This window comes from Phocoena sinus, chromosome 1, assembly GCF_008692025.1.
Source record: "Phocoena sinus isolate mPhoSin1 chromosome 1, mPhoSin1.pri, whole genome shotgun sequence".
In the NCBI taxonomy this organism is placed as follows: domain Eukaryota; kingdom Metazoa; phylum Chordata; class Mammalia; order Artiodactyla; family Phocoenidae; genus Phocoena; species Phocoena sinus.
Genome location: NC_045763.1, coordinates 8,639,118 through 8,653,137, shown reverse-complemented (window position 1 = coordinate 8,653,137; position 14,020 = coordinate 8,639,118). Strand labels below are relative to the sequence as shown.

At 45.1% G+C, this 14,020-nt stretch overlaps 1 protein-coding gene across 4 annotated transcripts in view; it reads left to right on the top strand.

Moving 5' to 3' along the window:
* Positions 1-11,402, top strand: part of MTOR (mechanistic target of rapamycin kinase) — a 116,734-nt gene extending 105,332 nt beyond the window's left edge. For 3 of the 4 annotated variants that reach the window (XM_032626690.1, XM_032626680.1, XM_032626700.1), the window contains exons 50-58: positions 655-737; positions 1,943-2,015; positions 2,957-3,031; positions 3,422-3,557; positions 4,226-4,291; positions 6,780-6,860; positions 7,368-7,448; positions 9,634-9,739; positions 10,438-11,402. In XM_032626690.1, the coding sequence (XP_032482581.1) occupies positions 655-737; positions 1,943-2,015; positions 2,957-3,031; positions 3,422-3,557; positions 4,226-4,291; positions 6,780-6,860; positions 7,368-7,448; positions 9,634-9,739; positions 10,438-10,453 (717 nt within the window). In that variant the 3' untranslated portion in view covers positions 10,454-11,402. The remainder of the gene's footprint in view (positions 1-654; positions 738-1,942; positions 2,016-2,956; positions 3,032-3,421; positions 3,558-4,225; positions 4,292-6,779; positions 6,861-7,367; positions 7,449-9,633; positions 9,740-10,437) is intronic. The other variant, XM_032626710.1, reaches the window with a different exon arrangement.
* Positions 11,403-14,020: the final 2,618 nt, after the last annotated feature.

Below are 14,020 nucleotides of genomic sequence, written 5' to 3'. Positions count from 1 at the left end.
TTAAATCCTTAACCCAAGTTGGAATTTAAAGTTAGGGCATAAATTTTATTTTTTTAAGACGATGAAGTAATATTTTAGTATTACCAAATCATCCATCCTTTCACCACTATTTAAAAGAGTAAATTTTTATTATGTACTAAATTCTTACATGCCTTTGGATTTCTTTCTAGAATTTCTATTTCATTGATTTTCTGCCTGTTTCTCCTCAAGTATCCCACTGTTAAAACAAGTCTCTTCTCATTGGCTATTTACATATAATTTTTTTCCAGATAAATTTTGGGATCATTTTGTCAAGGTCCCCCAAAAACGTGCCAGTGAATTTTTATTGAAATTACATTCAGCGTATTGAATAATCTGGGAGGATAGTACATCTTTTCAATCTTAAGTGGATATCCTTAAATGGATATTTTCACTTACTCAAGTCTTTATATTTCTAAGCAAAGTTTAATTTATTTATTCATCTAAGTTCTGCACATTTCTAATTAAGTTTATTCTGAGCATAGTTTATCTTTGTAATTATGAATGTGATTTTGGTTCCCTTATACGTTCTAACTGCTTATTGATGGGCTATAAGCAAACAACTGATTGGGGTATAATTATGTTGAAACAAGTTAGTTTCCAGAGCCTTGGTTCACGTGTGCTCCTGTGTTCTAGGTGTGGTTTGATCGAAGAACCAATTACACCCGTTCTTTAGCAGTCATGTCCATGGTTGGGTATATTTTGGGCCTGGGTGATAGGTGAGTGAATTTGTTTCTTTGAGTCTTGCTTCTTGAATGGCTTCATTTTGTAGCCATTGTAGTTTTCTTGAATGGCTTCATTTTGTTTTCCAGTGAGATTTATGACCATTTGGTAAGTATTTGTATTTTGTACTTTAGGTGCTTTTTGGGGCATCAACCTTAGTCCCCTATTTATTGTCCATGCCAACAGAACAACACATCAAACTAAAGAGAAGAAAAACAATAGTTCAAGGGTACTACTTTCTCCATAGGTTGGTTTAATGTATTAAAACCCATATTAAATCCAGTTGATTTTATTGATTCAATAAACATTTATCAATCACTACCATGCTAAGATAAATAATTCTATTTCCTTAATTGAAACCAACCAAAGTAGATCCTTCTGATATTCCTACATGATAAATTTCATCCTAGTGTACTGACTGAAAAAGTAGTTTAGGAATGTTCAGAAATTCAAAACAAAAACAACTAGTATTCCGACATCTACTGTTCTTCTCCTGAGATCATGTTTCATGCAATTATTTGAGAGTGAAAAAAATTTTATCCCACAGAAATAATAAATTCCTGTTTTTAAAAAACTCAGAGGGACTTCCCTGGTGGTCCACTGGTTAAGACTCCGTGCTCCCAATGCAGGGGGCACGGTTCAATCCGTGGTCAGGGAACTAAGATCCAAAAAAAACACTTAGTAAAACACCTGTTGAATTGGCTCAGGGGCTCAGGGAGATGAGACCCTATGATAGGTGCCGAGTAGCGAAGATAGAAGCTTGTCACCCTGAGATGCCAGCACTGCCAGAAACCATTTATCCTGTGACCAAGGACCTTGGGAGAGCAAATGGTCTCGGTATCGTGGGGCAGCTTGTGATTCACACAGATAAACTCTCATTTGAGCCCTAGGGCAGGGGTCGGCAAACCTTTTCTGTAAAGGGCCAGATAATAAATATTTTAGGCTTCGCTGGCCACACGGTCTCCGTCACAACTACTCATCTCTGCTGCTGTAGCATAAAAGCAGCCTGAAACAATATATAAACAAGTGAGCGTGGCTGTGCCCCAGTAAAACTTTACTTATAGAAGCTGGAGGGGTGCTGCTAGATTTTGCCTGAGTGCTGTAGTTAGCCAGCCCCTGGCCTAGAGTCTCACAGACTTGGGGATTTGTTCATCTGTGCTGCTCTCTTGACCTCCCCCGGTCTCTCTTCTGTTTCTCAAAGACACCCATCCAACCTGATGCTGGACCGGCTGAGCGGGAAGATCCTGCACATTGACTTTGGGGACTGCTTTGAGGTGAACACGCGTTCCAGAACACCACGTAACCTCACCTTCCTGGATGATCACTTTCCACCCTCCTCCAACCACTTAGGCAAACTTAAGCCCAAAATGCATTATCCTCACCCCTGCCTCTCCTACCAAGGTGATAGAAAATCAGTCTAATAAATGAAATCCATGCTCTTTGATACTTGCTGTAATTGGACTCAGAAAAAGGGGGATGGGGGCACGGTTCACAGCCCTCCTTTGTTTGTTTGTTTTTTTCTTTTCGGCCGCTCCGCGCGGCACGTGGGATCTTGGTTTGCCGACCAGGGAATCAAACCCACGCCCCCTGCATTGGAAGGGCGGAGTCTTAGCCACTGGACCACCAGGGAAGTCCTTTATAATTTTTTTTTTTAAGTTTCTTTTTTTTTTTTTTTGATGTGGACCATTTTTAAAGTCTTTGTTACAGTATGCTTCTGTTGGTTTTTTTTTTTTGATGTTTTGGTTTTTTGGCCGCAAAGCATGTGGGATTTAGTTCCCTACCAGGGATCAAACCCATACCCCCTGCACTGGAAGGCGAAGTCTTAACCAGGGAAGTCCCCACACACCCTCTTTAAGTGGAGAAATCCCTTATCCTCGACATGGCCTGCTGGTCAAAGGCCTGGGCGTGATGCACACTTGTCTTTTTCTTTTTTTCTCTATTTTTCTCCCTCTTTCCTCTCTTTCTCTCTCCCCACCCTCCCTCTCCCCCTCTCCCCATTTCTCCCCCTCTCCCTCTCCGCCACCCTCTCTCTTTTATTTTTAGTTGTCTATTCGATCCCAGTGACAAGACCCGTCACTAAACTCAAGCTGCTTCCTTTCTGTGCTCTAATTGAAGTCGGTGCTGGTGATGCAAAGGAAAGCCACCTGCCTGCCCCTGGCTTCAGCTGAGGAAAAGTCTAACTAGTGGACTTGGTTTTTCCCTTTATTATCCTTAGGTTGCTATGACCAGAGAGAAATTCCCAGAGAAGATTCCATTTAGACTAACAAGAATGTTGACCAATGCTATGGAGGTGAGTGGATATTGATAATGAGCTGATTTGAAGTGGGACCGATACAGTTCCAACCCTCTCTGAGGACAGACTTGCTTCCTTGTTAGATCTCCAGTTCCCCAAACGCCCAGGTTATTCTGTAGTCGTTTCCTGGTATTTTCCATTGTGTTAGAAATGATCCGTCTTTGAAAGTCTTACCAACCTTTACTCCAGACCTTGTTTCATATGAATCACAGTCCTGACCTGACCCTTTGCTCTGAAGACATTCCCAGCCTGGCCCATCAGTAATGGGCTAAGTCGTCTTCCTGAGTGGAGGTGACACGCCTTCTTGACTGCCTGACTTTCGGTTGTAAGGCCTTCAGGGGCCAGTGTTGGTGACCTCTGTGGTGAATGGCTCTGGCCCATCTGCAGGTCACGGGCCTGGACGGCAACTACAGAATCACATGCCACACGGTGATGGAAGTGCTTCGGGAGCACAAGGACAGCGTCATGGCCGTGCTGGAAGCCTTCGTCTATGACCCCTTGCTGAACTGGAGGCTGATGGACAGTGAGTCTTAGCAAGTGCCTGGGAACTGGAGTCCGCACTCTCCCAAAGTGGGAGTATCTGACGCTTTCCCTTTCACGATCCTGTCCCCCTTCAAGCGCGGAGCCCAAGACACGTTACTAGGCTACCGCATTACATTTTCACAAAGCAGCTCTGGTGGCTGGAAATGAATTTCAAGTATTTTTATTAACTAAGACAGAAAACTCCAGTCATCAGTTTAGATACTAATTGAAACCTTTTTCAGGGTAAATTAAGTACTCTAATGATTTTTGTTTAGGTTTCATGTTGAGTAGCAGATGGAATTTTGACAGGAGATGCAAGCAGTTGTGGTATCTCAGCAGTATCGCAGTCTATTCTTTTCTCCTACCTCCTTAGAAGGTGTTTACTAATAAGAGGCGTCTTTTCCACTGTGCTTGTCATACTTTCACCTTGTTGTCTGGTTTACATTGTCTGAATCCAGCTCAACCATATAAAGTGTCCCTCAGGATGGGATACCTGTGCTAACAGCTACCCGTTTTCTCCCGAGCAATACGTCTTTGGTTCTTCTCTCTTAGGGGTTATAGCTTTTGGGAAAATTATATTTTTATGATTATAAGAAAATATATCAATCAAGTTTTTTTCAAGTCAAAATTTGAAGCACTTTTTAATCCTCCCTTTATTTCTTTCCCTAGCAAATACCAAAGGCAACAAGCGATCACGAACGAGGACAGATTCCTACTCTGCTGGCCAGTCAGTAGGTGGGCGCATCCCCTGAAGGGTTGCAGATTCTGTCCTTTTCTGTCCATAGTGTTTCTAGAAGAGGGTGAGCTTTGTCACTGCCTTTAGGAAGCATGACTTAAAGTAGTAAGCACCTAACGTGTGTTTTATTTAATGCCTCTCAGGAAGGAGTGGGTAGCTAAAGCTCAGAGATTTTGATCAAACTATCCAATCTGAATCTATCTGTAAAAACATAATTAAAAGTATGTCTGGGGCTTCCCTGGTGGCGCAGTGGTTGAGAGTCCGCCTGCCGATGCAGGGGACACGGGTTCGTGCCCCGGTCCGGGAGGATCCCACATGCTGCAGAGCAGCTGGGCCCGTGAGTCGTGGCTGCTGAGCCTGCGCGTCCAGAGCCTGTGCTCCGCAACGGGAGAGGCCACAACAGTGAGAGGCCCGCGTACTGCAGAAAAAAAAAGAAAAGAAAAAGAAAAAAAAAGTATGTCTGAATATTAGCCTGTATTTAGCCTGCCCTTTAATGGTGCCTGAGTTGTGATAATTACTAGCTATAATACCTTAATCCTAAAGCTTTGTTAATAGCTCAGAAATAGGACGATGGAAGCAGCAGAAATGTACTCACACTGCTGCCTGAGGAGCTGGGAAACCACATGAAACATTGTTTCCAAGAATGTGTCCATGGAACAGGGTTCTAAGAAGATAATGTCCTTCCAAGAGCCAGAACAGGGTCAGCTTATTAAATGCTCTGACACGTCTCAAAGTAAAGCTGTTTAACTTTGTTTACCCTTGCCCTTTGCTCCCTACCCTGAGCCCAACCCTTTGACCTCCACATCTAACAACATCCTACACGGTCATCCTTTAGGAAGTATTGTCAGGGTGTATAACAGTAAAATATTCTCTACAAATACTTACAGAACATTTGCAACTAGTTACTTAGCTAAGCCAAAGTGTTTAGAGGTGCAAAAAGAATGTGAGATACCAGGAATGCCCTGAAGAAGCACACAGTCCCATTATGGAATTGACCAGAGTATATATGAAATAATAAAGAACAGTGCACTGCACAGGTAGCACATAATTTGGTTGCTAACAGAGGGATGGTGGGCCTTAGAAAGGAGGTGTCACTCTGAACTGCAGTGGTTTAGGGAGATCGTGGGCTGGTGCAATTTAAGCTGAGCCTTACTGGATGGATGGAATCTGGATGTGTAAAAAGGAAGAGAGTGTTCTCAGCAGGAAATTGAGATCCTGGATTGGTATCATCTATGAATAGCTTGGACTCTACACTGGATACCATAAATACCTGAATCACCCACGGTGTCTGGGGGGCCTCATACAGATGACTGGCCTCACCCAAATTACGTGATACTTACTGGTTTAACTCTCAGGATCCACCTCCTTAATACATTATTGCAGAGGGGAATCAGGACAGCCTGTTCTGGTGGCACCAGGTGCTGGTGGACCTGGTTGTTTTTATGTGGCTTAAAAGTTAAGTTCCAGGGACTTCCCTGGTGGCGCAGTGGTGAAGAATCTGCCTGCCAATGCAGGGGACACGGATTCAAGCCCTGGTCTGGGAAGATCCCACATGCCGCGAAGCAGCTAAGCCCGTGCGCCACAACTACTGAGCCTGTGCTCTAGAGCCCGTGAGCCACAACTGCTGAGCCCGTGTGCCCCAACTACCGAAGCCTGCACGCCTAGAGCCCGTGCTTCTCAACAAGAGAAGCCACTGCAGTGAGAAGCCCTCACACCGCAACGAAGAGTAGCCCCCGCTCGCCGCAACTAGAGAAAGCCCGCGTGCAGCAACGAAGACCCAACACAGCCATAAATAAATACATTTATTTATTTTTTTAAAATGAAGTTCCAGGGACTCATTAATAAAAGTATTATTATTACTAGCTTCAGTTTGAAGGCCTGTGATGTCCAAGGACAATGTGTAAATAACTTCATAGTTCTGATTCTAGACTGCTCTCCTGAAGGCCACAGTCATTGGAGGGTGACCCTAAAGCTTGTGGACTTTTTCTCCCCAGAATTGATGTATAAATTCCTCCAAGGAATAACGTTTCAGTCATGTGTGTGACCCCTTGAAAGCTAGTTTTCTTTATGTTATTACCAGTTTCTGTCCAACCAGATTTTGTTACCGGATCTTTGACTCGTGATCCTATTCTGTATGTCAGAACATTTTATTAATGCTGTATGTTCGCAGATTCATGCTTTGCAGATTAAAAAAAATTATTTTTTGGCTGCACCATGCAGCTTGTGGGATCTCAGGTCCCTGACCAGGGATTGAACCCGGGCCACAGCAGTGAAGGCACCGAATCCTAAACACTAGACCACCCAGAAACTCACTAAAAACTTTTAAATACATAAAGAGTAACATAACACTTCCTCTCTCCTTTCCCCTCTGAGATAGGTAGGGCAGGTGTTAAAGGGAATATAGTACATGAAGAATTAGAGCTAATACCTTGAAACAATGGCTTCTTGGTGTTTGAATCTTCTGCTAACTGATTTTTTTCCTCCTAGAAATTTTGGATGGTGTGGAACTTGGGGAACCAGCCCATAAGAAAACAGGGACCACAGTGCCAGAATCTATTCATTCTTTCAGTAAGTCCAGCCTCTGAGGAATCACACCAGTGACTAGCTCATTAAGAAAATAGCAGCTAGGGCTTCCCTGGTGGCGCAGTGGTTGAGAGTCCGCCTGCCGATGCAGGGGACACGGGTTCGTGCCCCGGTCTGGGAGGATCCCACATGCCGCGGAGCGGCTGGGCCCGTGAGCCATGGCCGCTGAGCCTGCGCGTCCGGAGCCTGTCCTCCGCAACGGGAGAGGCCACAACAGTGAGAGGCCCGCGTAACGCATAAAAAAAAAAAAAAAAAAAAAAAAGAAAATAGCAGCTGTGTGCACCATGATGAGGGTCAGTAAGAGGAAGCAACAAAACTGCCTTTGAGCAGAAAAGATCCTGTGAATTTCTCATTATATTCTGAGGACAAAGCTAGACAAAGAAGAAGAATTACCCAACATTTACAAAGCGAATATTTGAGAAAACAGGGGCATCCATTGAACCTGTTGTGATGATCCAATCTTACTGTTATTTCTACTTTTGTGTATTCCAGTTGGAGACGGTTTGGTGAAACCAGAGGCCCTAAATAAGAAAGCTATTCAGATTATTAACAGAGTTCGAGATAAGCTCACTGGTGAGTGTGTATATGTGTTTACTTGAGAGGGACATAAAATCTCCTTTAGTGGGCGGTTGGCCCAGTTCCCAGTGGTGCTGGTGCCTAAACTTTGACCCTGTACTGCTAACTGGAGTGTCTCTGAGGCCATCGGTTAAGGGCCCTCTCCGATTCTCTAATGACCAGTAAACTTTCTTTAAGTAATGTTGCTAACCTTGTTTTAACAGTGAAGTTTAACAGTAAAGTTCTGTTGGGTCCAGAGTCAGCCAAATTCAGGCAAAACTTTTTTTATTATAATGGCTTGATATCAGGGCAAATCTGACCACTTGATTCGTTGCCCATCTGTGCTCAGGTAGCTGTTACGGAGTGGAGAACATGGAAGGGGAGAAACACATACTTTTGAACAGGAGACATGTCACATTAACCAGATGGTGTGACTTGGGGGTGGGAGGCGGGGAGGCAAAAGACCCCTCAGAAGGCGGTGAGGACGAACTGAGACATGGGAGGCCCAGCACTGAGCGTAGGGCCTGGCACATAAGCTTTGTCGTCAAGGCACATTGGTTTATTGAGCACCCACAAGTGCTAGATGCTGAAGAAACGGTGTCGGTAAAAACAGGCAGCTTCCCTGCCTTCGTGGGGCTTAGAATCTAAAGAGGAATACTGTTATGAGTGGAAGAGAGAGACTGGGGCTATGATGCCAGTAACAGGGAATTTAAGTTCAGGAGTTCAGGAAAAGCTTTCCTCAGCAAACTACCCATGAGCTTAAAATCTGAAAGAGGAGTTGATCAGGGCAGATTGTTCCAGGTAAAGGAGGGAGTATAGCAAGAAAAAAGGTCCGAAAGCCTGCCAGTCTTAACTGCCCCGGAGAAAGGTGGGAGGAGCACAATACAAAGTGTTTTGACTCTGGGTAGGCCAGGGCCAGATCATATAGGACCTTATATTTTTATCCTATGTCTTATGGGCAGTGGGAAACCACTGAAAGGTTTTAAGGGGTTGGGGGGCCTGGGCAGGTTTGCATTGTGACATCCTGCCTGCTCTGGCTACGGGTGGAGCAGGGGCTCAGGGGAGGAAGCAGTTGCCACAGTCATGCAGGCTGGACAGTTGATTAGACAAGGGTGGCAGCGGAGGTGGATTCAAGAGCCATCTAGAAGGTTAAAGCCAGAGGATTGATGATGGGGCATGAGGGGTGGGGCGGGATCAAGTGTGGCTCCAAGTCTCTGGTGACCTTCTGGGAGCTGTGATGAGCCCGACAGCCAGACTAAAGCAATCGAAGAGAATGTGAAGTGAGAGGGAAGCGAGGGAGTGGAGACAAATTTGAAAACTCTTGAGAAGTTTGGCTGTGCAAGGAGGAGAGAGGATGAAGCTGGAGAAGGAGCAGTTGGAGAGGCTGTTTTTTCCTTCAGTAGGAGAGGAATGCGTTTACAAAAAAAGTGAGAACATGAGGGGGAGAGTTTGCAGATAAGAGTGAGAGGCAGGAGAGTCGATGTAAGGCTCCTAAGAAAGCAGCAGGCAGTGGAGCAAAGTGCAGGTGATCTCGGCCTTAAATGGGAGGAGGGACAGCTCAGTGGGGTAACGGGAAGGAGGGAGAGGAAGCCAGCACCTTGAACACTGCCCGACACACTGTGCATTTAGCGAGTCCGTTAAATCGCAGAGGGGGAGATGAGGGCGCTGGTGAGGGCGAGGAGCCAGAGGAGAGGCTGGGACGTTCAGGGAGAGCAGAGGACTTGGAGTGGCGCTTGCGGAGATGGGAAGGCGCGCTGCCAGAGAAGCAGCGCAGGCCGGCCAGGCAGTGCTCAGTGCCTGAGTGAGGTGGGAGAGTATGAATGTGTGATGAAAGCACCCAGCGGGAGGAAAGACTCGAAGGGTAGGCTAGAAGGATCGAAAAGAACCGGGTTCCTCGGCCACTTGCCCAACTCAGGGATGACTATGGACTAGAAGGAGGAGTCTTCATAATCCCATGGGCCAGATCTTCGCCACTCCTGAACTCAGCCGACCGTAGGACTTTACCCTCCAGAACCGAGTATGTATTAAGAGGAGACTGGTGTTATCCAAGTCACGTGGAGGAGAATTTAAAATCTAACTATTGTCTAGCCTTTATATTCATGTATGAGGAGGAACTGATTTGGGCTGCGGGGACAGTTAAGCCAAACGGGGCAACGAGGAATAACCGGGTGCAGACTGGATGCTTTTGTTCCTCATGTCCTAGGTCGGGACTTCTCTCACGATGAAACGTTGGATGTCCCAACACAAGTTGAGCTGCTCATCAAACAAGCAACATCCCATGAAAACCTCTGCCAGTGCTACATCGGCTGGTGAGTGGCCTGTCAAAGCACCTCTGTTCAGATAAGCAATCAGGACCCCACCCTGTGCCCCAAACCCAGAGTCACAGAAAAAGATTTGGGCGGGGTGGGGGGGGGCAGTATCCATAAAGGGAAATCATGTTTCAAATCTCTTTTAAAAAAAGTTTGTATTCTCTGTTTGTGCTCATTGTTCCAAAAAGGAGAAAATGGAGAAATGCGGATGTGTATTTGGAAGGCAAACACCAAAATAAATTAAAATTACATTTTATATTGGTTTAGAAGAATAGGTGAGGCCCCCTTATTTGGGGTGGGCGGGTTCTTTTGGGATTTTTGCTGTCGATTCAGAGATACGGGAAGGGTAGGAGAAGAAACCAAAGCAGAGACAGAGAGAAGGAGATGAAAAGGCAAATTTATCATCCAGGATTGTAACCCCAAGACCACCCTGGGGTCTGCTTTGATTAATCGCCCGAGGCACGCTTGAAGGTAGAAACTTGAGAGAGAGGGTGGCGGGGAGGCGTCCTTCTGGGACCACGGCAGGCGTCAGCCCTGGACTGGAAATTATGAGCGTGTCCTGCACAATTAGGTGCGAAAGATCTCAGGGAACGTCCCAGGGGTTGTCAGACCTTGCTCTTTTCATTTTCAATGTATCCACGTAAAGCTTTGAAGAAGCCCAAATTATTAAAATACTCCTTTTCTCTCTGTCTTCTTAGGTGTCCTTTCTGGTAACTAGAGGCCCAGACATGCCCACAGCATTTCTCTTGAGGCTTTTGTACTTGGTATATGCTTCCACTGAACTGAAGCCATGGTGAGAAAGTGCAGCTCTGTTAACTATTTTGAAGTGTAAATGAGAAGAACCACTGTACATTCGAAGTTGGCCTGAACCAACTTTCTAGCTGCTGTTGAAGAATATATTGTCAGAAACACAAGGCTTGATTTGGTTCCCAGGACAGTAAACGCAGTCATACTACAGAAATCAAGCCATTGATTTTGGGGAACAGAAGATTCCATAACTTTAGAAATACGGGTTTTGACTTAACTCACAGAAGAACTCATAAGCGTTTGCTGACAGAAGAATGGCCTAGTCGATCCTCTCGACATGGACACAGCAAACTCAGCGCAGTCATGAAGCCTCAGGTCCTGGAGGACACGGATTAGGGTTCTGAACTGTAAGGAAGCAGGAGAAGTTGACTTGGTCACCTTCGCCCATCTCATTACCTCACTGGTCCATGGACGGCAGCAACAGCCTTTGCACGATGGGTCAAAATGGGTGGGAAAGGTCTGTCTTCTGCCTCACCCGTGATGCTGCACCGTACCCACTTCAAGACTGGAGCCACTCGGAGGGGAGTTTCTTCAGAGCGCCGGGCGGCCTCGGCTGAGCAGATACACGGAACGGATCACAGAGCAGTAGGAGGCCCACCATGGCCTCCCCCAGCATGGTTCTGGGATGTTTTCAGTGAGGTCTGAACGCTCTGTGTTGAGAGCAAGGCCTTGGAATACAGGAACGCTGTCATGGAGGTGCTGACACAGAGGGGGATGGTCTAGTACGTGTTGGGAATTAGGAGCAAAAGAAATATTAAACTAAATGCACAAAAATATAAAGTGTAGCCATGTCTAGACACCATGTTGTATCTGAATAATTTTTGTGCCAATAAATGACATCAGAATTTTAAAAACATGTATATGAGTGGCTTTTTATTCCTACTTATTAGTCAGTTCATAAAGGAAGCGGTCACTTCTTCAACATTCATTAACACTGAGTACTGGGACTGTGCAGGACAAGGGTCTACGTGACGTGGTCTCCATGCTTGGCTTGTTCACGGCCAGACGAGGTGGAGCCAGCATCTCAGGAGTGGACTGATAAAGCCACCGGGCTGCGTGGTGAGGAGAGCCACGTGCAGGGCGCTAGCCTGGGGTGGGGTCACTGATTTCCACTGGGCGAACCAGGAAAGCCTCACAGAAAGGGGGGACACTTGCCAAGGGTCTTAAAGGAGGAGTGGGAGTTTGTCAGATGAAGCAAGTGAGGACGTTCTCAGCAGAAAAGTATGAAAGCACAATACTGTGCAGGAATGGCAACTGTTAACTTGAACCATGCCAGACTGTAGATATTCGGCCATTTTTATATGTGAAACAGCAGTTTCACACACTTGGACCTCATGGTTCAGCATGTCTGGCTCGGTGGTCAGTGGGAAATAAAAGGAATAATAGGAAAAAGAATAATAGGAACTAAAAGGAGGCTAGAAAGTAGAACCAGGCCAGACTGGCCTGCCTCGCAGTTCAGCGGCAAGGAGTTTGAACCTGATGCTGTGGACAATAGGGAGGGAACCACATGAAGTTTTAAAACAGAGAAATAGAACCTGAGTAGTGTTTTTAAGAGAAACGGGTATCAAACAGGTGGAAAGAAAATTAAAAGCTAGTAAGGCCTAGTAAAACTGTTGGAATAATGGAGAGGAGGGAACTTGAATATGGAACTGGCAAGTACTAGATACAGATTCCTCTGAAGAGAAAGCATGCCCACAGAGTTCTTCCAAATTCCTGTGGGCCATAGCTACCCAGTAAGAAATACTGAATCATAAAAGCTATTTAAGGAACTTGTAAAATGGACCTAGAGATTATCATACTAAGTGAAGTAAGTCAGAAAGACAAATACCATATGATATTACTTATATGTGGAATCTAAAGTACAACACAGGGACTTCCCTGGTGGTCCAGTGGGTAAGACTCCAAGCTCCCAATGCAAGGGGCCCGGGTTCCATCCCTGGTCGGGGAATTAGATCCCACGTGTGTGCCGCAACTGAGTCCGCACGCCGCAATGAAGATCCCAAGTGCCACAACTAAGACCCGGCACAGCCAAAATTAAATAAATATTTAAAAAATAAAATACAATACAAACGAACATGTCTACAAAACTGACACAGACTCACAGACTCACTCTGTTCATAGAGAAAAGACTTGTTTGCCAAGGGGGAGGAGAGGTGGGAGAGGGAAGGATTGGGAGTTTGGGATTAACAGATGCAAAGTATTATATATAGAATGGATAAACAACAAGGTCCTACTGTATAGCATGGGGAACTATACTCAATAACCTGTGATAAACCATAATGGAAAAGAATATTAAAAAGAATATATATATGCATAGCTAAAGCACTGCTGTACAGCAGAAATTAACACATTGTAAATCAACTATACTTCAATAAAAATTTTTTTTTAATTTGTGATAGGGGGAGCAAGAGAATTATAGGGCCAGGAACCATATCTTGTGGGAATTCACATCCCCAAAATCTGCCAGAAGATCAGGCCCACAGTAGTGCTCCATGAACATTTGTTGGAGGACTCCTCTATTAAAAACAAAGATGGAATTCCCTGGTGGGCCAGTGGTTAGGACTCCGCCCTTCCACTGCAGGGGACACGGGTTCAATCCCTGATCGGGGAACTAAGATCCTGCATGCCACATCGAGGCCAAAAACAAACAAAAGATGGATTTAAATCTCAACAGTGATAAAACAGTTTTAACCCTCACAGCTAGAAAGTCTCATACCTTCAGATTTTCTGTAACTATCCTAAACTATGTATCAACTATTTTGCTCCTGAAAATATGATCAGATTCCATATGAAATAACTATCAATGACTACAGCGATACCATTCACAAAAGATAGAGGCCATGGGAAATAAGGGACTCAGGAAAATGGTGGCCATCAGTGGTAAGGACATATTCTTTAGGGCATGAGAGTCCTTGGGATTAAGATGTTTGGTGAATCCAATGGGTTTTTTTGTTGTGTTTTGTTTTTTCTTTTTGGCCACACAACCTGCAGGATCTTAGTTCCCCGACCAGGGGTTGAACCCATGCCCCCTGCAGTGGAGGTGCAGAGTCCTAATCGCTGGACTGCCAGGGAATCCCTCCAATGGGTTTTAAGTTATACCTAAGCAAAACCTCTGACTTTGTTGAAATGAGTTACCAGAGGAAGGTGAGGTGCTAACGGAGGCCTTAAAAGACGGTCTAATTCCCCTATCAATCCAGGATAGTTTCATGTAAGATGTGTGAAGGGAGGGCCTTAAATCTCTTGGAGCTAGGTAAAGCAGTAAGAGTCAAGGCTGTGGTATCAAATTACCTAGTTTCAAATCTCAACTCCATCTCATCCTATCTGTGTGACTTTGGATAAATTACTTAATCTCTGTGTTTGTTTCCTCCATTGAAAATGTGGATCTACCCCAGAAGGTTGTTTTGAGGATGACCTAATCCATGTAAAGCACTCAGCACAGCCTAGGTTGAACCATATGAACTAAGTGCTCAAAAT